The sequence below is a fragment of the Biomphalaria glabrata genome, chromosome 12, assembly GCF_947242115.1.
Source record: "Biomphalaria glabrata chromosome 12, xgBioGlab47.1, whole genome shotgun sequence".
Taxonomy (NCBI): domain Eukaryota; kingdom Metazoa; phylum Mollusca; class Gastropoda; family Planorbidae; genus Biomphalaria; species Biomphalaria glabrata.
The window spans coordinates 37,797,369-37,821,323 of record NC_074722.1 but is presented as its reverse complement, the minus strand read 5'-3'; the positions used below and the strand labels follow the sequence as shown (position 1 = coordinate 37,821,323).

The 23,955-nt window shown below is 35.8% G+C and overlaps 1 protein-coding gene across 1 annotated transcript in view; it reads left to right on the top strand.

Annotated features, from left to right (window-relative positions):
* Positions 1-20,529, top strand: part of LOC106070660 (beta-ureidopropionase-like) — a 30,621-nt gene extending 10,092 nt beyond the window's left edge. The window contains exons 8-14 of the mRNA XM_056005656.1: positions 79-193; positions 387-468; positions 2,578-2,620; positions 3,052-3,078; positions 4,402-4,442; positions 17,930-18,016; positions 18,699-20,529. Of these exons, the coding sequence (XP_055861631.1) occupies positions 79-193; positions 387-468; positions 2,578-2,620; positions 3,052-3,078; positions 4,402-4,442; positions 17,930-18,016; positions 18,699-18,794 (491 nt within the window). The 3' untranslated portion in view covers positions 18,795-20,529. The remainder of the gene's footprint in view (positions 1-78; positions 194-386; positions 469-2,577; positions 2,621-3,051; positions 3,079-4,401; positions 4,443-17,929; positions 18,017-18,698) is intronic.
* Positions 20,530-23,955: the final 3,426 nt, after the last annotated feature.

Below are 23,955 nucleotides of genomic sequence, written 5' to 3'. Positions count from 1 at the left end.
TCTTTTTTTAGTTCCATCAAGCTCAAAAGTCTAACTTAAGTTTCTGCCTGATTGGCTATTGTTTATAATTCTGTACAGGAAAAGTGGCTATAAATATCTGTTATGGACGTCATCATCCACAAAACTGGATGTTGTATGGACTCAATGGAGCTGAAATCGTTTTTAACCCCTCTGCCACTGTTGGAGCACTCAGGTATGAGATGACTGCTGTCACCTACTTGATCATTAAATGGCAATCTATGTCCTACAAAATTGATCATCGATCTATTTATTTTCTGAGCTACTATTTTAATTTAAGCTTTAAAGAAACAAAACTTCGCCCCCCCCCCCCAATTATTTCTTATTTTATACTGTCATTTTAAAAATGGTCATTTTTTGTTTTTTAGTGAACCCTTGTGGTCCATTGAGGCAAGAAATGCTGCTATTGCTAATAGTTATTTTACTGTGGCCATCAATAGAGTTGGAATGGTAAGAAATTTCTTTCATTTTTTTCTAATGATATTTAATGAAACAAAAAGAAACTAACTTTAAAAACTAAATATTATAATCCTTTATGCAATTGAAATAGCAGTAAAGTAGGGAAAAATAAGTTCATGTTTTTTTTTTAACCATTTGTAGACATTTCTTCAAAGGAGAAAATTAGCTTCTTATGAGATGACACTATCTTATAAGGATGAGGTTTATTTTGGGGCTTCATGTTTAAGCAGTAAAGCTGTTACTGTTTAATGAAGGGTCTTTCAATAATTGAAACAAATTACTGGTTATGTAGCCATGCGCGAATCAACATGTTTTGCTGACAATAATATATTTGTTGATAAATAAAATGATATTTACAGTCCTTTTTTCACTCTTTTTTTCTTCTTCACTCTTCATTTGACACAGTAATGATGTATGCTGGTTATATGATATCCCCAGTGATAACTGTTTATGCTTTTTTTGAATATTGCTCCATAGAACTTCACTTTGAAAATGTTTTCTCTAATAGCTGATAATATAGTTGTAATAACTGATAATGTAGATCAGTGTTTGAGAAGGAAAGGAATCATTTACTCTCTCTCTCCACTTGATCCCCACCCCACTGTCTTAGTTTTTATGTTTTAACGAAAAAAGAAAAAAAAAGCAATGATACCCCAACTAGTTTATTCTTATGTCAGAGCACTTTAGATACTTTTCACTTAATGAGCTTAATGACACTTCCAGTTTGTTTGTAGACTAATATGTTTTTGACTTCCCATACAAATGTCTAGTTCTATCTACTGCTGCCACACTCAGATTGACTGCCTGGTCCTGTAATATGTGCTCTGGCCTCTTGATTGATGGTTCTGGGTTTGAACCCTGATTCCCCATCATACTGCGATAGGTTTGGGCTAGGATGGAATTATCTTCAAATTGGAAGGAACATCCGAAACTTGTAAAACATTTTACAACAGCTTTTAAATAAGAGCCTTCTTACATCTTCCAATTCAACTTTTTACGCACCTAATTTAATGGCTGTATGTACTTTGACATCAATAAACTGGACAGTCTAGACATCTTTTAGCATAATTTACAAATGTTTTAAAAGCAGGCTATATGTACTTTGACATCAATAAACTGGACAGTCTAGACATCTTTTATAGTGCATATTTCATGCCTATAGCATCCTCAGTGCGCTATAGCCCAAGCTCTTTTGTGGACAGGTGGGGGGAAGGAGTGTGTCTTGGAGGCTTCTGTGCTACCTTCAAGGTCTCAGCAAAAACACAACTCAGCTCAAGTTGGATTTTTAACTTGAATCCCCATAATAATAAAACCAAGTGGTTAATGCCAGCTGCCAGACATCTCACTTTCACTTGTAAATGTCAGAGCTGGTTAAATTTAGATTACCTGATTAACAATCTCACCTTTTTTTTTTGTATTTGAGACCTGCTGAAAATACTCAGACACAAAAATAAAGGCACATATCTTATTTCATATGCTAGGACAAATTCATAGAAGTGCTCCTTCTTTCCTTATTGCCATTAGAGAATGGAATAGCTTTGCCTAAATCAGCTAGGAAAACCAATGGAACATCCGAAACATGTAAAATAAAAATCTAATCTAGTTCATTACAACTTTTACAAAACTAAACATCAGACAACATGAACATTGTTAGTTAACAAAACAATTACATGAAAACTAATTAAAAAAATGGCAATGTCTTCGATTCCATAACCCAAAGTATGAGTGCAGTGTTCATATGACTACGCAAACATTCTGTTAATTGTAACATGGAGGCTATGCCAACTTTATTACTGTCTTTATATCTGTTAACATTAGCAGGAATTTTCGATACAGTAAAATGAATTGTATTTTTGGAGTCATTGGAACTTCTGTATAAGCAAATTGGACTGCAATTCTCATAAATGCATAAACTTCAAAATAGATGAGTTTAAAATAACTTTCAAGGGATCTCAATAATTTCCAATGAGCTTAGTTCTAAATAAAAAACTTCACAATGAATTAACTGTGTTGACTGGTAATAGATTTTCCTGTGGTATAAGGCTTCTCTGTGTTTGATGTTACAAAGTGTGATCATACATCTTTTCATTTTTTGTGCAGGAAGTGTTTCCTAATGAGTTCACGTCTGCTGATGGAAAACCAGGTGAGGGATTTTTATTTTCTACAAACATTTCTCTATATGTACAATTTTTGAAAATGCATTCTAAAAAGTTTTCTTAGATATGTTTGTGAAATTCATCTAGAGCATTACACTATTGAAAACATTAAAACTTTCAGGGGCAATAACTTGTGATATAAAAACATTTGTTTAAACTTAAATCATCCTTTAAATTTTTTAAATTTTGTACCACATTTTTCTTTTTATGATAACTCTTGTTGCTGTAGAAATTGTAGATAACAAAATTGTAACTGAGGAAGTGTTTTCAACTGTATTTTAGAAGCTGTACACTTACATTGCATGCTGAAACTATTACTTTTACATGTAATGTACACACATATTCAAAGATAACAGACATGTGTAATGATATATTATATGATACTAATGATTTATTAATTATCTCTTTTATTTGACAGCTCATAAAGATTTCGGCCATTTTTATGGTAAGTTTTGAATTCCTATTGGATGCACAAGCTTAAGGCAACAGTTTCACATTGCTAATCTAATTTGAATTTTTTGAAAAGCAAGTTGTTAATTTGGGTGACCCGACTAAATAGCAGGGGAAAATTTCCCGACAAAATAGCGCAAGACAAAATAGTGAGGACTTATATGTGTGTAAAAGTGTATAAAAATACCGGGTTTTAGAAAATGAAGGCTCTTGGCAGCATGTTTTGTTGAGGTCTCTGTCTTCTTCAATATTAATACATCTAAAAGTAGGCCATATTTGTAGAGAACGAGAGAACTCTAAAATTTTATCTCATTCTCTTTTTCACTTATGTTTAAAATGCACAACTTGCTTAAAAAAAATATGATTTATGAAATGTGGTGACCCCCGTTCAATGGTTAGGTAAAAGATAATGTGTGTGTTTCATAGTATAATCAGAAATCTTTCTTTTATTTGAAATCTTGATTATCTGTGGCATCTCTCTTTGATCAAACCAAGGAGTCTCCTGCCCCAAAATGGACTGAAAAATATTTTTTCTGCGCTATTTTGTTGGTGCTATTTTATCCATGCTATTTTGTTGGTGCTATTTTGTTGGTGCTATTTTGTCCATGCTATTTTATCCATGCTATTTTGTTGGTGCTATTTTGTTGGTGCTATTTTGTCCATGCTATTTTGTTGGTGCTATTTTGTCCATGCTATTTTGTCCATGCTATTTTGTTGGTGCTATTTTGTCCATGCTATTTTGTTGGTGCTATTTTGTCCATGCTATTTTGTCCATGCTATTTTGTTGGTGCTATTTTGTCCATGCTATTTTGTTGGTGCTATTTTGTCCATGCTATTTTGTCCATGCTATTTTGTCCATGCTATTTTGTCCATGCTATTTTGTCCATGCTATTTTGTCCATGCTATTTTGTTGGTGCTATTTTGTTGGTGCTATTTTGTTGGTGCTATTTTGTTGGTGCTATTTTGTCCATGCTATTTTGTTGGTGCTATTTTGTCCATGCTATTTTGTTGGTGCTATTTTGTTGGTGCTATTTTGTCCATGCTATTTTGTTGGTGCTATTTTGTCCATGCTATTTTGTTGGTGCTATTTTGTCCATGCTATTTTGTTGGTGCTATTTTGTCCATGCTATTTTGTCCATGCTATTTTGTTGGGGAACCGTTAATTTGGTTTAAGTAAAGTTGTTGTTTACCAAGCTTTTTTTCAATTTGAGTAAGTGAAGTCTTTAGCATGTCAGGTTTGCACAAGGGAAATGATTGTATATCAGGTTTATGTTTGATTGTGTCACTCGCACAAACATTTCTTTACTTCAATCTTCAGGCTCAAGCTACATTACTGGACCTGACGGAGCCAGGACACCTGTAAGTACATTGTTTGTAGACCATGCATGATCTGTGGATCCTCTTTCTCCATTTCTCTTTGACTTTTGGCTTGGATAGACTCTCTTTCCTTTTTGTTGTCTTCTCATCATTTTCTCTGTCTGCATATTCCTCTTTTTCCTGGTACTGTTCCCTGATGGATGGGTTTTAAGACTAGGAAATACATTTTTTTTTTATATAAAACTTCACGATACAGTCCTAATTGGTTGGAAATATCTGAAACTTAAACTAATTGTGTTCTCTCCTTGCATTTCTTGAGATGCCAATATAAGCATTTTTTAAAACTCCGACTTTGTTCTCATTAGTTTTTATGAGTCTTACTGTGTAATATTTAAATGAATTGCAATGATAAGCGTAGCTTTAAATTTAAAAATACACATTTTCGACTATTTATAATCAGTAATTTTTCTGATAAAAATATACTTTGCTGGTATATATTGTTATAGGGCAGTCAGACTATGGTATTTTAATTTTAGTTGAGTTTATTTTGTATTGGCAAATTAATGATAGAATAGTTAACAACATGACTTAGGCTGTAAATGCAGAAAAAAAAACGGAATTAATATTGGTGAAATCTAATTAGTTACTACTTTGGCATCAGAGTGTTCACATCTCAGTTATAGTTTCTGAAGTATATTAGGATTGGACTTAGTATTTTGTAGTCACAGCTGACGATTTTAGATTACTGCTGACTTTACTGTTGATTAAATGTGATAAAATTTGAGGGATCCCCACTTTGTTATTGATTAAACTTTTAAAAATGTATTCTGCTCTACAAAGTCGGTGTTTTATTGAAATGCATGAATGTTATTTTAGATATTTGCAACATTATTATTAACAATATAGTCATTTTGATACAACGAAGAAAAACTACATATTTTAGGACTAAAAAAAAAATGTTTCCAATTCTTGATTTATACATGAGAGTGATTTTTAGAACCACATTCACCATTCAATTGTTCTGTTACTTCACTCAGAGCCTGCAATGCCACTGATCCCAAACTGTATTGGCACTGACATTCCTTTGGAAACTTCAGCTGCCTGGAGAGGGGTGGGGTGACATCATTTCGTTCCATAGCTAATGCTAATTTCTTTGAGATGATCCATAGTTGTTTTGCCTGAAGGAGGCTCCACTATCCAGGCTCTCTGCAAACTGCTCCACTTGACACTACCAACTCAAAGAACTTGACACCCAGGGCAAAAAACTAACGTAACGGTTTAATGTCCAATAAATCACTGCCAATACTGTACAATTGGCAACACAAGACTACAAATATTTTTTCCATAGGGACATATTCACTGGCCTCTCCGCTGAACTGAGTTATATTTTTTAAATTCTGGTTCTAAAACGGGTTCTAGCTTTGTCTTTCAGACGGATCACGACTAAAACTATTTAGAGGTTGCAGTGCCATAATACTTAGTGAAATAAAGTGATACTTCTAAATATATATCTATTGTATGTGGTGTGTTGTTTTAACCAGCAAACAGTGCCGGTCTTAGGCATCCACTGCACCCAAACTCGTTCTCAGACGTCATGACCAAATCTTGCTTCTGGAAAAGGACGGGCTTAAGGACGAGAGACCCTGGCACATTCCTCGTCCCATATGCTAGGACAAATTTGTACAAATACTCCTTCTTCCCTAGTGCTATTAGAGCATGGAATGGGTTGCCTGAGCTAGCCAGGAAAACCAGTGACTTGGCTGAATTTAAGTCATTGGTTAATATGCATGACTAAATGCATGACGCGTAGGACGTAATCATCTTCTTTTTTGAAGTAACGTCTGTATTTATATAAGATAAGATAAGAGAGTGAGGTTGACGTGTGGCGCGAATCCTGCTCACTTTTATCAAAATTGTCAGCCCAAGTCACTAGTCATGTTTTAAATAAATTGCGTTCTTGTTTCGCTGTTGTTTTTTTTTTAAATATATTTTTCTATTTCATTTGGTGACCACCTAGGGCCTCCAATTATTACCTACCTCCAACATCACTTTTTTTTTTTTTTTTTTTGCGAAATTGCATAAGAGAGAGCTAACACAACGATTCTGTAGCGACCGAAGTCGTCGCCGACTTGACTTGCTGGTCGTGTTATGGTTGGCTGGGGGGGGGGGCATGATACGTCAAGGTGCAGCGATAGTTAATAGATCTAATTTAAAGAAATTCTAGCCATTGAACTGGTTGCTCTTACTTCTTATATAATACAGACGTTACTTCAATGTTTTGTTAAGCTTATAATAGCATGTTTTGCTGTTGTTAATCTTTGACTCAGCCTTTACGTAGCCTATTTCTTGTCTATTTCCTTTCAAGCAGTCGACAAGTGTATCATGTATCAACTGTATAAAATTAACTTTAACATTTGTCTTCCTTGTTCTGTAAGGTTATGGAATATCTTGATGACATTGGACAAGTCTATTACTTGACATTTTAAACTAATCCTTTTTTTTTTTTAAATTGTCAAATTTGTCCTCCACTCCCCACCCCTTTTTTTTTTTTTTTAACTGGGCTATAAACGCGGTCAGAATTGGTGTCATGGAAGATTTCATTTTCAAGAAGGGATGTTCATATTCGCTAATCAAGCGATAGTTTTATCTGGGTGTTGAAGCGAATAGTAATTTATCAAGGGGAATAGTTCATTTCACGGAATTGGGTGTATCAGGCTTGAAGATTGATTGGTAAAAGTAAAACCGGGCAAATGTGAGAGAGGTGCTGTAGAATTCCTCGCAGAATTTATTTTATGCGAAAGAGCAGTTATTATAATCGATACTTAGTTGGGCGATCCTAAAGGGTGCCCAGGTGGGGGATGTTCGATTCGTGTTATTCCATGTTTTGACATTTTCACTAATTATATAGGCCTATAAATCTAAATCTACTACTGTGGGTCCATTAAAATATTTTGCTTTTTAACGTTCCTAGGATTCCTATAATGAAATGGTGTTCGGGCAATATACAGAAATCTAATTTCTTCTTTAAATAAAGTGCAGGCCTCTCGTATAATGTTTATAACCTCCCGGGCACGACATGGCCTAAATTGTGCCGATGTGCCAAAAATTCGAAACTCAGTAACTTTATAACCTCCATATATATGGAGGTTATAAAGTTACTGAGTTTTGAATTTTTGGATATATATATATATATATATATATATATATATATATATATATATATATATATATATATATATATATATATATATGGAGGTTATAAAGTTACTGAGTTTCGAATTTTTGGATATATATATATATATATATATATATATATATATATATATATATATATATATATATATATGGAGGTTATAAAGTTACTGAGTTTCGAATTTTTGGCACATCGGCACAATTTAGGCCATGTCGTGCCCGGGAGGTTATAAACATTATACGAGAGGCCTGCACTTTATTTAAAGAAGAAATTAGATTTCTGTATATTGCCCGAACACCATTTCATTATAGGAATCCTAGGAACGTTAAAAAGCAAAATATTTTAATGGACCCACAGTAGTAGATTTAGATTTATAGGCCTATATAATTAGTGAAAATGTCAAAACATGGAATAACACGAATCGAACATCCCCCACCTGGGCACCCTTTAGGATCGCCCAACTAAGTATCGATTATAATAACTGCTCTTTCGCATAAAATAAATTCTGCATATATATATATATATATTAAGAGCCTAATGAACTGGAAGGAGACCACAGACTCATAATACACACACATATACACACTCCCCCCTCCTCTGAGATCTCCCCCCACCCTCTCCCTTAGTTCTCTCTCATTCCAAGACATTTTTGAGTGACCCAAATCTTGATCTAAACCGAAGGTCTTGCCCATTTCCAATGATTTTTGGGTCCAAACGGGAGAGGTAAGGTAGCTATCCCTCCTCCCCCCCACCGAAAGTGAAGTAGGTCTTACCTCTTGACACCATTAACTTAGCAGGTCTCAGCGCGTGAACACATTTTGAGGACCGTGACCCAGGCGCTTAGCTCGGTGTCCTGTCAGGGAAAACGTTCAACTTCACTAAAGGTCAGCCAGGACTAGTTGTCACTGGGTCACGGGGTCATGGAGGAGATTGACCAACAAACGTGGGTCAACTTTTTTTTTTTCTGGTGGTGCTAAGGAGAAAGCCCAACTGATGGCCATGGTACCAACTGGAAATTATTGATTGTCTTTTTTTTCCCCTATCAAACTTGACTTTTGACTATGTTTATTTTTACAGAGTTGATACGCATACAGATCAGACTATTTAGTAAAATAACTAAACTTTAGAGGAAACTCCGATGGTTTTGAAAAATGTTGATATACCGGTATGTGTTTTTGATTTAAAGAAATTGAATATATTTTTTTTAAATTTTATTTTTAATAATAACTTAGTAATTTTTTTTCTGCATTAACTTTTCAGTTAGATTTTCACCGGGTTTCAATGTGACGTCACAAACCTATTAATTAATCTATTGACTTAATGTATAACGGAAAACCATACACGCAACCATACAATGGACCTCATTCACCAATCGTAAACAAACAACATTTAGTCACGTGATCTTATTGATAAAACAATGGGGAAAAAAAACTGTCACGTGACAAACATCATGAATTAAACATGAGATCGTAAATTATATAGAAGAGATAGAGCACCACGTGGCTGAATGTTGTTTGTTTACGGTTGGTGAATGAGGTCCATTGTGGTGTCCTATGTGAAACGTATTGTGCGAGGCCCAGTCTGGGTAGGAATAAGCGTGATGTCAAAATTAAGATTTTGTATTTGAAAATACATTGGTCTTAATATAAGTTTTTAGGAAATGAAGGCTGGCAATGCGTTCTTATTTATTGGCACCCCAAAATGACAATTTTGTCTATTTGTCATAAGATTTTAAAGAGTTTTCATGAGATTTTAATAATTTCAGGAGATTTCCAGGACTTTTGGGTATATTTTGCAATTTGATGAGATTTTCAAGAAGCCCTGGAAAATCAGTTATAATGGTTCAATTTAATGATTTATACCTAGAATTAGCGCGGGGCCTATGAAAGTGCGGGGCCCACAGCGACCGCATAGGTTGCAGTGGCCTAAGGCCGTCCCTGGCTACATGTCACGTTTATTTAACTTGTAGCAGGACAGAGCTCTTCTTCTGGTTTCCTGCTTCCCACAATCTTGATTCTGTGATTTTCCACTTGACCACAGTACAACCAATGCTAATGCATCTTATTTCTATTGAGAAAACAAAATGAGACTTATTTTGGACGCTGTTATTTTGTAGGTATTGTGCTACGTTGTGTGGACATGTACTGTTGGACAGTTGCGCTGGACATGGCTATCTCGTATTGGGGACGATGTACCACGTGCAATTTTTTTTTTTTGGGGGGGGCGACTATCACGCTTGAGTGCTTTTTTGTGGGTGGGTGGGTGTTTGTTTTGAAAAGTATTTAAAAAAGAAGAAACAATGCAACGTTCTAGAGTCTAGACCATTGTTTCTCAAACTTTTTTGTCTGGCGGCAGAGTAAAAAAACTACAAAAATTTCGCGGCACACCACGAAGAGCAACAGTTGTTTTATAATAAAAAAGAAAAAAGATTTTACCCGTTTTTAAGTATCACATTTAATGTGAAGGGTGTGCCTGTTTTTGAGAGCAAATTCGATCTAATCGAGACTCCAGAGCCGACAAACAAATTCGCATTTCATCGTCTATTGTAAGAAGTCTCTCTCTTTTCTTAGACTTGATTTCAGTCAGTGCTGAAAATCCAAACTCACAAAACCATGAAGATGCAAATGGAAGAATTATTTTGATTGCTTTTAAACTGATTGCAGGATATTACTTGTTGATTGAAATCCAAAAGACATCCAGGCTTTTCTCGGCAAAACTTGACTTAAGAACTTCATCGTTTTTTAAATCTATGAGCTGTTCTGCTTCTTCAGTTGTCAGATTTGTAGCTTCATTGTTTCCAAATGGATAGCTGACCCATCCATATTCATTACTTCCAATTGTTGGAAAGTAATGCTGCAATGCTGACTGCAGGTGTGTCAAAGTGTCCAGAATTTCGGGGGTGATTTCTTCATTTGAAGCACATTCATTGTAAGTAGGAAAGCAGTCGAAGACTCCTTTCGAGATCTTACTTTGCCACAAAGACAATTTTTCACCAAATGATTTTAAGTTTTGAGGATGCAGTGATGATGGTTTCCGATGATCCTTGAAGACTTAAATTCAATGAATTTAATTTCTCAAATAAATCAGAGAGAAATGTCACCTTAACCCACAAGATCTCGTCATGAATAGAAAACCTCCAAATTCTTTTTTTTTTCAGCCTCCAAGAATGAAATCAGCTCAGCCTTGAGTTGGACGACACGCTTTAACAGTTTTCCTGGAGGGCCAACGAACGTTGGTGTGATACAGGAGACATTTGTAGTCTGAATCCATTGCTTCACAAAGCTCTGAGAAAAGTCGGGGTGCAAGCGGTCGAGATTTGATGAAGTTTACAACTTGAATCACTTGATCCAGAACAGACATAAAATTTTTCGGCAAAGATTTGAAGGCAAGAGCTTCTCTGTGGATCATGCAGTGAACAACTAATACATTTGGATTTTCTTGACGCACAAGAGTGACGAATCTCTTTCTATTTCCTTTCATGGAAGGACAGCCATCGGTGCAAACGCTGACACAGTTTCTCCACTGTAGTTTGAATAGCAAAATGTTTTCGTTCACCACTTTGAAAATATCTTCGCCTTTGGTCGTAGTTTGTAAGTCTTTTCAAAATAAGAATTTGTTGACACATTTTTCATCCTTTATGAACCGAATAAAAGCTAGCAGCTGGGCTTTGTCGCTAACGTCTGTGGATTCATCAACTTGAAGAGACCACAGCAGAGACACTTCATTGTCAGTCACGTCGAAGTGTTCGCAGATTTGATCTTGTAAATCTGACGATAAGTCTTCAATTCTGCGCGAGATAGTATCATTTGACAAAGGAACTTTTTTAATTTTTTCGGCGGCATCGGGTCCAAGAATAGTTTCAACAACTATTGCTAAAGCTGGTGCAATGACTGATTCAGCCTCTGTGTGTGCTTTCTTGCGTTTTGCTAATAACTGAGCTATATTATAACTTGCAATTAATCCCTTTTCTGGCAGCTTTAGGTAGTGCGTAAGTTTCTTAGCTTGTTTATTTTGTTGAGCCCTGATGTTTTCAAAGTATTCCTTCGGTTGCGCTTTTACAGCTGGATGTTTTGTTTCCAAGTGTCTCTTCAATTTGCTTGGAACAAGTGCCTCATTCGACAGAGTTGCATTGCAGATCAGACAGAATGGCAACGGAGCATCTTCAGGTCCCGAAGATATGAAACCATATCCGATGTAATCTTCTTTGTACCTTCGTTTGGTTCCTTGCTTTTCATTTAACGCTTGCGCAGTTTCATTCTTGCTAACGTATTTCTCCATGGATAACAATGAATAATGCTTATTGATAATTTGTTATTATTAAAATTCACCTAAACAATTAACATGAAACACATCGCTTATTATTTGTAATAGTAGGCTAGTAGAGACTAACAAACACTTTCTTGTCTGTTTAAAGTTTAAATGCTGGTTTATTCAAGTTAGATCGTCCATATATAAAGGCTTAAAAGGAATTCCATTACCCCCCCCCCCTATCTGTTAATGAGCACATTCTTTCAACATGCCAGCATTGTGGGTTACTGGGTTACACTAACAGGACGGGGCTGACAAAACAATAACATTTACTATCACATTATTATCGTAACCAATTCAAGAACTGACGTGAGTCTGCTAAGGCGGCCTACATTTGAGTCATTATAATAATATTTGTATAGTGGACAATGCCATAACGGCCATAACCTGAAGAGCTAACAACCCTTTCCGTCAATATGGAGCGACCCACTACTATTACTGGTCATTGCAAGTGGGGATGTCATCGCAACGTAAAAAAAAATTAATAGTAGGCAGACTTGTGTTACGCTGCACTTGTGGCTTTCTGAAAACTCCCGCGGCACACCTGCAAATCTTCGGCGGCACACTAGTGTGCCGCGGCACACAGTTTGAGAAACACTGGTCTAGACTGTATGCAAATTTTTATTTTTACCTAACCTTGACCTCCATAATGGTCGGCATAAAAAGTTCTTCAAGGGAAAATGGTTGAGAATTCATGGGGTTTCTATAAAGTTTGTGCATGTGTGTGTGTGTGTGTGTGTCTCAATACTATTGAAGAACTATCGTTGGTTGGTGTGTCAGTTCAGCGCTATGGTTCTGTCAGATCCACGTGCGTGCTGTGTTGAGAAATACTACTACTACAGCACGTGTTTCAGAGAAACACCGCCACGCGAATGACGTAACAGAGGTGCCGCCCACACACACACCCCCCACCCCCCTGAAGTTCATTCACGGTCAAGATGAAGTGAACGCTGCCATCGCAAAACTACGTGTCTGGCAAAGAGAGTTGGTAATAGAAGAGGCAGTCGGCGCCGCTGCTAACATCCGCCGAGCTATTGGAGCTGTCGTTTTCATGCAGTGGGCGCCTTCACATTGCGGCGTGAGGCGCAATGAAACGGCAGACGCCCTCGCAAGGGAGGGTGCTTTGGCAGCCACACACCTCGAAGCACCAAGCACGTGCTTACAAGCAACGGCACAAATCCGAGCACTCATTCGTGAGAAGTGGTTAAAGTCCTGGGAGGAATCCGACAGAGCACGTGGTGTCTGGCAGCACATGCGTCACCCAGATCGCGACGATCCTTGGTGGCGACTGAGGAGGTCAGAGCAGTCAATAGTTGCGCAGTGCAGAACGGAACACTGTCCTATTGGGGCATACTTTGCCCGGCTCCGCACGAACTTTGACTCCCGATGCCGTCACTGTGGAGAGAGCGCCGAAACAGTGTCGCACGTCTTGTACGAGTGTCCCCAGCTCCGCGAGCTAAGGGGGGACCTGTCTGAGCAGTCACTCAACTTGTATGGTAGCTATGAGGCACTACGCCGGACGGCTAAGTTTCTTGCCAGAGCACAACGGTAGGACTAGTCCTTCCTGCTCTGATTTTTCAATAGGAGTTCATCTCAGGTAATGGAGCACGTGACGTGTTCCCTCTCTTCATGGCTTCATTACAAGTTCGGCTCTTCTAAAAGTGAGGCTGGTACTCTGAAGTGCACACCACAGTATTTAGACAGTGCGAAGGTGTGCTCCAAAACTATTTCCCTGATTGAAACATATACTATTGTATGGATAACATTGACACGACAGATCTGCAATTGTTGGTAGCCATTTAGTCGCAGTCTTAAAAATAAACATAAGCGTGTAGGCTACTTTAACATCATTCTGGTTACAAATGCAACATGTTTTAACAGAAAAAGTTCCAACGTTTTTCAACTTCATAATGCTGTGAAGTTGCTTTTTCAGCATTTGTAGGCCCAAACATTAAGTCGAAAAGAAAAAAGGAACAGCATCTTAGATTAAAATTGACAACCAGGGAATCAAATTAGGCCTAGATGATCTGTCATCTCAATACAAACAGTTTTATTCTTCTTATAAAAGTACACTGGGGTCGAGTCAACTAACTCCCACACGGTCATCCATGAAACACACTTGATCAGCAGTTCACTGATTCAAATCAATAACAACACAGGACGTAAGACGTAATCATCTTATTTTTTGAAGTACGTCTGTATTATATAAGACTAGTCGACCGGCGGCGTAGCATACGCCGCTATTTTGCAGGGCCGGTCTTATGCGACCGCAGTGGGTCCCGCACTTTTATAGGACCCGCATTTATAGGACCCGCGCTTATTAGGTGTATAAATTATTAGATAAAACTATATTATAACTTAAAACAGATTTCCCGTTCACTGGATAGTAACATATTGTTAATAGGCTATTATATATTCTCGTTGCGTTTGTTTAAAAGATTTGTCGGTGAACGAAATGTCAGTGAACGAATTGTCGTGTGAACGATTTGTCGTGAACCAACTGTCGGTGAACAAGTTGTTTGTGAACAAGTTGTTTGTAAGCGATATGTCGGGTGAACGAATAGTCGGGTGAACCAAATGTCTGGTGAACGAATTGTCGTGGAACCAAGTAATATAATGCTTTAAAAACATGTATGCCAAATATTTTTAATAACTTTTAAGCCGTTGTTTAGATATTAGCAGTTTAATGTGGGTTTTTAGGACACTAAAACGTTTTAATCCCGTAGCCTTTCCGAGATGTGTTTCTACCTCACTGAACGGGTCCGTGGCGTCATCTCGTGGAAATTATAGGCTTAGCGACTACCTGTTGTATTTATGTGTATTTTTCTGTTGTGTTGTCTTTATATGAGAAAAGAGTCCTTGTAATCACAACAAATGTCCGTAAGGATCAATAAAGCAGTCTTAGTCTAAGGCTATTTAACCAGCCTGTTTAGCCTAGATTAAGTCCTGCGTACCGATCATTAGTCCACCCGAAAGGTCCTCTTTTCCCCCCTTCAGTTGGTCTTTAAGAAATAAACCAACAATGTAAATCTAGATGTTTTAAAGAATTACCAAATATTTGGCATACCTGTTTTTTTTTTATAGCATTATGCTACTAAAAACAAGTATCAAAACGGTTTCTGTAATAGACCCCAAAACCTCTTCAGTTGGTCTTTAATCATCTCTTAGTTTGTTTTTTTTACTTGTGCAACCCAGATTGACGCCATATTTAGGATTTACGTCACATATTTACGAATAGTTCTCATCTTGACGAGATCTACACCATTTATCTTTACCGTACCGATTATAATCAAATATTTGCGATTAATCTGTACAGTCTCCACACGCTCCAATTGATCTATTTGTACTTGAATTGTCTTCATAAGTACGTAATTCTTCTAGAAAATCTTGGGTTGTATAAAATAAAATAAAATAGATTTTGTTTTTCATGATATCGTTTCTAAATATGTTCGATCTAATATCAGTCTTTGGTCATTGCGAAACATTTTTTGTTATCGTGGCTCATGTTGGAGGAGTCCAAGTTTTACGCCTCCGCGACCCATTGCCACAGTTTGTCCACGATTTGGCCTCGTCCTGTTTTTTTTTTGGCTCCGCCCTTCGAACTCTAGTCGGGGCGTTCAGTACTGCCTCCTGACTTGGCTGCACTGTTAGCCTAGTGCTTAGAGTGCACGCGTTCGTTTGATTTTAGGACGGCCGCGCTGAGCGTTGGCCGCAAGGAAGGGCTAGACGGTGGCACATTCACCCTCTGAAAAATGAAGTTAGTGGGTCAGGGCACGACGGAGGCGGCGTTTTAAGTTCACCGAGATTAAAAAATGTGGGCCACAGCGTGTTTGTATCGTGGGGGGGGGGGGCTTTTTGTCTTTCGTAAGATTTAAAAAAAAAAATTATTGTATCGTCTTCATATAATGTATCAAAGCAAAGTCGACTTTTTAATGTATTGGCCAGTGCATATTTGCTTGGATCTAAATTACCTAATGGGGCCAGAGGCTCGATTAGATCTCTATGAGCCCCTACTATATGTTCCATTTTAAGTGAGCACCCTAAATTATGACCACAAAACTGATAACATAAACTTCGCATAATATTCGTGTTGAGGAGCACACTATAATGCACTTAATGATCAATTCACAGTATTTTAATTACAGTCGCAAGAATAACATAGGCCCTCTACTTATTATTAAAGATCTATTTTTGGTTACTTTAAAAAACAAAAATAAAACAGGTTTGGGAAAAGAAATGTTGATCATGCACCCTTTTTTTTTGTGTGCTCTCTAACTTGATTGTCTTGACAACAATCTTCACGTATCCCCATCATTTAAAAAAAAATTATTAGATTCGCCGCTGACTTCTCCCCTCCTACATTTAAGTACGACGACCTGTATAATTTATCACGTAGGGCTATTTTACGTTTTCACCGTGCAAGTTAATTACATTGTTTTTAATTTAAGAAGAAAGCACCTTTCGTTTTCACCATACACATATTATACACAACACACATGCATTGGCATACAAATTTGCTGATGCACTTTCTCCCCCACCAGTCGTAAATGGAATCGCCCGCAGCAGTTCCACAAAGTAGAGTATCGAAAGACACTTGGCTCTTGTAACTGCAGCATGCGGGTGTTTTTTTTTTTTGTCGTTTTTTTTTTCCTTGCACGTTTATCGATTAATAGAAACAGGTCAGACCGATCTATGTTTTTCGCCGCTGACAAGCTGTCACCCCTATTTTTAGCTGCGCTTGTCCAAATGTCGGGACACAAAGGTCAAATGCAGGAGCAGACGTCCGAAATGTAGGGCAAGAAGGGGCTGTCAGAATAACAGGAAGGTGAAAGCATGTCCTGTTACAGGCCCAACATATCAAACAGTCTTCGGCAAGAAATAGATCTGTTTATTCCTATGGTTTTGAGAAATAGATCTGTTAATGTCTATGGGACTTGAAATCCTTGCTGATGAGTTAATCTAAAATTTAAGGGCCTAGAATAGATCTAGAAAAAAAAATAATAAGGCTAATTTATTAGACTAAATTAGAAAGGAATGGCCCCGAGATGGTAGGAATTTAAAGCAATGTTCTTAACGTTAAGACTAAGACCTAGTATCTAGATTTATAGTAGACTCTGTCTTAGTGTCTTTTATTTATTTTGTATATACCGAGAGCTAGATCTACTTTTTAATCATATTGTTTTAACCAATCCATCAGAACTACAGCTCTTATAAGCATGGACTATACTACTATAGGACTAAAGGCAGCAATAATAATAATTTTAAAATAAATCAATGCAACTGCCTCCACTTTTCACTAAAAACAATAAAGAAGTTGAATCTTCAAGGTCAAAAGAAGAATACGATTTATTTTTTTTTTTTTAACAGTGTATAAATCTCATCGCTCATCAGGAAATTATTGCATAATTTTTCTTGTTATAAAAATTATTTCAATAAGAAAAAGAGTTCAAATGATAGATTTTCTAAATTTTATAATTTTATTTTGTAAAATGTATGTTATTTAAGTTATTTTAAGAATGGCTACACGCAGGGCAAGCATGAAGAAGGTCTCTGGGTCGCTAATGGTAAACACTCAGTGACACACGAAGTAGGAGAAAATATGAAAACGTGGCAACGTCTTAATTAGGCCTACAAAGGACAAACCCGTGATCGCGGATTGGAATCTTCTTCTGCGTTCTCATTATTATATTGGAAGGTTTAGATCACTAGTCCACCATCTGAGATGAACTGCGCAGTAGTTTCCAGATCAGGGAGCTCTCCATCAAGTTTTTTTTTAAAGGGGTGTTTTGGGTCCAGTGACTTGTTTGGGCCTCTCGATGGCAGTTTTGAATCTGCATTCTCTGTTGACGCTCTAGGGCTAATTCACCAGTCCCCATTTCAATGTGTATCTAGAAATAGCCTCTTTAACCAGATTGTCTGAATGACACTCTGCTTTCGTGCTCCCAGCTATTCTCTGTACAGAAGTTGCATACAAACACTCACTAGTATTTTATGTTTGATTAGTTAAATATTTCATTTCTCGATACAGAGCTTGTCAAGGACTAAGGATGGACTCATTATTGCTGAGATTGATTTGAACCAGTGTCGGCAAGTTAAAGATAAATGGGGTTTCAGAGTAAGTAGATGCCTTGATAGTTTATGTTGTAGATTGGCGTTGATTGATTAAAGAAACCTCCTGCTGGATGACAATTGGCAGGGTTTGAACTTGTGGCCATCAGGAGGACAGCCCATAGTGCATAGCCTACGACCAAGCAGCCTTATACATAGGCCTATTGGTTTCACAAGTTGATGATTTGAGTGGTAACCAGTACTATAAAATGGATGGCTGCCTGGTCGTGCGGTTTGCGCGCTGGACTGTCGTTCGGATTTATCGACGGTCGAGGGTTCAAACCCTGCCCGCTCCCATCCCCCGTCATCCTGCGGGAGGTTTGGACTAGGAAGTAATTATCTTCAACTCTGAAGGAACATCCAAAACATGTAAAACAAACAAACAAACATTTTATAAAATAATTGATATACCGTTATTTTATGTAGCAGACTGTATGGTTATGACAAGCTTAGTGTGTGGATACATATTTGAATATTTTTACTATTTGATTTTCAACTCACACTAGGAAGTTTTGTTTTAGACTTAGCAATGTTAAACTTCTTATTTAATCTTTTTGTTTAAAGGGAATGTTGTTCCCTGAGTTTGGTTGTCAAAATATATTTCCCCAACAGTTAATTATAGCTGTTTTGTGCATCACTGTCTCAACAAAAAAATGTATATTCTCTGACTCTTGTACATTTGTTTTCAGATGACTCAAAGACTGGATCTGTACAGTCAAGAATTAAATAACATCATGAAACCTGACTGGAAGCCTGACATTGTCAAAGAAACTGCAGACAAATAGTCACCTCAGGTCTTACGTTTGAATGTAATTTACTAAAACCAACATTGCAATCAGTCAATATAAACTTTTTGTTTCTAATGATTCACATTTTACTGGTAAGAAGTTGTTATAATGTTTATGTACAGTATTTCTGTTAATGAGCTCAGACTGTATGTTTGTATTCAAGATTCAACATTTCAAACCATTTTTAATCCAGTATAAAATTATCTTAAACATGCAGATCTATTTTTCTTTTACCAAGAATCTCATGATAATATATCAAACCATTTATTTAATTAATACCGTACAAGGTAGTGTTCAAAGATTTGTTTTGTGCTGACTGCTTTTAAAATAAAAGTGAAAATTGCATTCAATGTTAAAGGTTAGTTTTAGAAATTGTTGAGAAGTCAGTTTTAATTTCATTGTAGATTGTATGACATAATTATAAAGTAATCAGTTGAAGTAGTGTCTTGATCTTGTAACTGGATTCGAAAACTTCATTATAGATTTATGGCATCAGAAGTGTACTTATTTTTCTGTGATAAGGCTAGACAGGATTCTTACTTCTAAAATCCATTATAGTGACAGGGTTTTATCATAATCAATGCAGAGAGAGGTCACCTCACCATGTAGTTATAGCCAAAGTATTACTTGATTATCCAGCCCAGCCATTCATCATCATCAATACAAAAAGCACTAATGGATTATAAATGTGGTAGTTCAGTATATTCACTTCGTTGGATAGCCTACAGTTGTTTTTTTAAAGTTCTTTCTTATAAAGTCCTCGCATTTCCAATCATTTAGTCTTTCTTGCGCATCACCCTCTCTCTTTCTGCTGAGAGCAATCCTGGAAAATACCTGCATTTGAAGATGACCTATTTGTTTCTCTACAACAAGATAAGCCATTGACCAGAAATTTGAGCAGAGTAAATAAGCTTATTGATAGAAATAAAAAAATAAAAGAATTTTACAACAAGCATTAGGTTTAAAAACTTGTTTTGATATTTATCTAATTATCTGCGTGGCAGTTTCATTGGGGTGGAGGGAGTTGTTTTTTTTAAGACTAGAAAATATTTAGAATTGCCCACAAAGGTTTTAATGCTTATTGTTTTTGTCAAAAGCTAATTTGGCAACTTTTTAAAGCTATATAAATTTTTAATTGTTGAACAATTTCCTTAGTACACCATTGGTACTGTATTACAAAATAGTTTACATTGATATTAGGAGTTATTAATGATATCAACTACCATTGTGTATACCAAACCAGGATCTTTCAGAACTGTTTAAACTGAGTCAGGTAACAGTTGCTAGTTGTCTTGGAGAAAAAGTGTATTATAAAATGTTTATACAAAGATATCAAAACATTATTTACTAAATGTTATTGTTGCTGTTACCTTCGTGCCTTGCAAAAGGTTTGTTAACCCAGCCAGTCATTGGTTCACAAGACTAGGTTCAGTAGAGCCACAATGAAAGGTTGAAATATACTGAACTTAATCAGACACAATGTTTTCAAGAGGAGCTAAAGACTACCAAGACTACCAAGATATGATACTTGGGCTCCATTCAATAAGTAACTATGTCATTTTGTTTTTTACCCAGACTGCATTTATTCTTTAATTATGAATGTTAAAAAGAAAAACTGCATGACTATTTAACTAAATGTGTAACCAAGAGTTTTAACTATCTTCATGTTTTGTGTTCTTACATGTAGATCTATTGTCTTTATTTCTCAAGTTATTTTTATTATCCCCTATTTGATTATTTATATATATATATATATATATATATATATATATATATATATATATATATATATATATACTTTTCAACATATTATATATTCTATTCTGTTCTACACTACATATTATCTTGATATATTTAAATTTCAACTAAAACATGAATCATGTTAATGTGTCATTCATGTTCTAGTATTAAACATAATCTGAACATTTAGAATTTTGTTCTTTTGTTTCCGCATTATCTTATCTTATCTTATATAATACAGACGTTACTTCAAAAAAGAAGATGATTACGTTTTACGCGTCATGCATTTAGTCATGCATATTAACCAATGACTTAAATTCTGCCAAGTCACTGGTTTTCCTGGCTAGCTCAGGCAACCCATTCCATGCTCTAATAGCACTAGGGAAGAAGGAGTATTTGTACAAATTTGTCCTAGCATATGGGACGAGGAATGTGCCTTTATCTTTGTGTCTTTCAGAGTATTTTATTAAATTTTGTTTTTGTATTTGAAGATTATGGTTCAGTGTTTTATGTATGATTGCTACTTTACTTTTGAGCCTTCTGTCCTGAAGGCTTTCTAAATTTAGTGATTTTACTAAAGGTGTTACTCTAGTCAAATGTGAATATTCGTTTGTTATGAATCGCACTGCTCTATTTTGTGTCTGTTCTAGTTTCTTAATGTTTTCTTGAGTTGAGGGGTCCCAAACACAGGATGCATATTCTATTATTGGCCTAACCAAGGTTAAATAACATTTTAGTTTTATGTTCTTATTTGATTTATAGAAATTTCTTTTAATAAATCCTAATGCCTTGTTTGATTTTTTTGTAGTTTCATCAATATGTGGATTCCATGACAGTTTTTCATTTATTATAACACCTAGGTATTTTGCGTTTTTAGTCTGTGTTACTGGTTTGCCATGAATAAGATAAGTGGAATTAATTTGTTTTAGTTTTTTTGTTACTCTTAACAACTGACATTTTTCTGGGTGGAAAGACATGTTCCAATTTGATTCCCATTTCTGTAATTCATCTAATTCTCTTTGTAAAATATCTGTTTTGTGTTGTTTTTATTGTTCTATATATTATGCAATCGTCTGCAAATAATCTGACTTTTGTTCCTGAACTAATGCAATTTGGTAAATCATTTATGTAAATTAAAAATAGTAGTGGACCCAAGACTGTTCCTTGAGGTACACCTGAGTTTACTGTTATCGGTGTTGATTTAGAGCCATTTATTATTACAGTTTGTTCTCTCCCTATCAGAAAGTCTTTAATCCACTGATGCAGTGGACCATTAATGCTGAAATATTTTAATTTTTTAAGCAAACTATGGTGGTGAACTTTGTCAAAAGCCTTAGAAAAATCTAGTAAGATAGCATCTATTTGTTCACTATTATCTAAACCTTTTGAAAAATCATCAATTAGTCCTATTAGTTGTGTTTCACATGATCTATATTTCCTAAAGCCATGTTGGTATGGTGTGAGGACATTATGTTTGTCTAAGTGGTTTATGATGTTGCTACATATTATGTGTTCTAGGATTTTACATGTGATGCTGGTAAGTGATACTGGTCTGTAGTTTCCTGGGTCAGATTTTTCTCCTTTTTTAAATAGGGGGGTGACATTAGCTTCTTTCCAGTCCTTTGGTACTCTGCCCTGGTTAAGTGAAGCCTGAAAGAGTATTTTGAACACTGGGGCTAGCTCATTACTTAGTTCTTTGAGTAATCTAGCTGGAATACCATCAGGTCCAGAAGCTTTATTTGGTTTGGTGTTGGCTAATAGTTTTTGAATTCCATTTTCTTGTACTACTATATCTTCTATGTTGTCTACTTGGTTCAAATTCAGTAATATGTCTTTGTCTCCTGGGGCTGAGAATGCTGATGCAAAGTATTTGTTTAGAATGTTTGCTTTAGTTTCATTACCATTATGTATTATGTTATGTTCATCTTTTAATGGCGCTACGCCTGTTGTTTCCATTTTCTTAGACTTAATGTATGACCATAGGTTTTTGTTGTTGTCTTTAGATATTACATTGTTTATGTATTCACTCTGCAGCTGTCTGCTTACTTTTTGGGTTAAGTGTTTAATTTTTATATACTTTTTGTAAACTCTTTCTGCATTAGTTTCTTTAAATTTTCTATATAGGTTTTCCTTCTGTTTACAAAGCTTCTTTAGTCTATTATTAAACCAGCATTTATTTATTTTGTTTGATGTGTATTTAGTTGGTATTTGATTTTCTATAATGCTTTTAAGATGGTTTTTAATGAAATTCCAGAGGTCATCGACTGGTTGGTTAATGTCTTTTTCTAATAAGAATGTTTGTTGAAAGTTTAATGCAGCTTGGTGTAGTTGTGTTAGGTTACATTTATTCCAGAGTAAGATTTTTCTTTTGGGTTTTGTATTGGCTACTGCTTTTATCTGACTGTGTATTTTTATGATCTCATGGTCTGATAGACCAGGGATAATATCATAATCAACTACTAATCCAGGTCTGTTGGTTAAGAAGAGATCTAATGTGTTGTTTAATCTAGTTGGCTTTTTAATGATTTGATCTAAACTTAGGTTGTGTAAAGTTTCTATGAAAAGCTCATTTATGTCCTTAAGGTTTTGGTGTTTATCTATGGTTAGTGTTTTCCAATTTATATCAGGTAGGTTGAAATCACCCATAATCCAAAAAACTGCATTTTTATTTGTCTCTTTAAGTGTCGTAATCTGATTACATAGTTCCTGCATGTATTCTAAACTAGAATTTGGTGGTCTGTAAATGCTGCCTATTATTAGGGATGTTGAGGTGGTATTAATTTTACAAAATGTTGATTCTATATTTTTTGAGTTAGGTAAGGTAATTTCTTCTGCTATAAGAGTGTTTTTTATTGCTAAAAGAACTCCTCCATGATTATCAGCCCTATCTTTTCTAAAAATTTCATAATTACTATTGAAAATTTCTGCATTATAAATTTCAGGATGTAGCCAAGTTTCTGTGCCTGCAATTATGTCTGGTTTCTCACATTCTAATAAAATTTCTAAGTCTGCTGTTTTGTTCCTAATGCTTTGAAAATTTATTACTAAGGTTTTAATGTATTTTGGTGTTACTTCTTTAGTAGGTTTGTTTAGTGAGGCTGTTGTATTAATTTTAGTAGATTTAGGTTTAACAGGAGTGGATCTGGCTAGTGGTTGGTGAGTTTGGTTTGGGATGGTGTTTAGGATGTTGTATGGGTTAGAAGTGTTTGCATCAAAGGAATCAAACAGTCCTGATGTAAACTGAGGTAACCCACACGGTACACAGTGCCATGATGCATCTTTGTTGCCTAAGGCATAATACACAGGTGTATTCATATGGAGACATGATGCATGGTACCATTCATCGCAGGTGTCACATTGAATGGCTTTCTGTTTCATGGTGCATACTTTTTTGCAGATGTTGCATCTATCTTTAGAT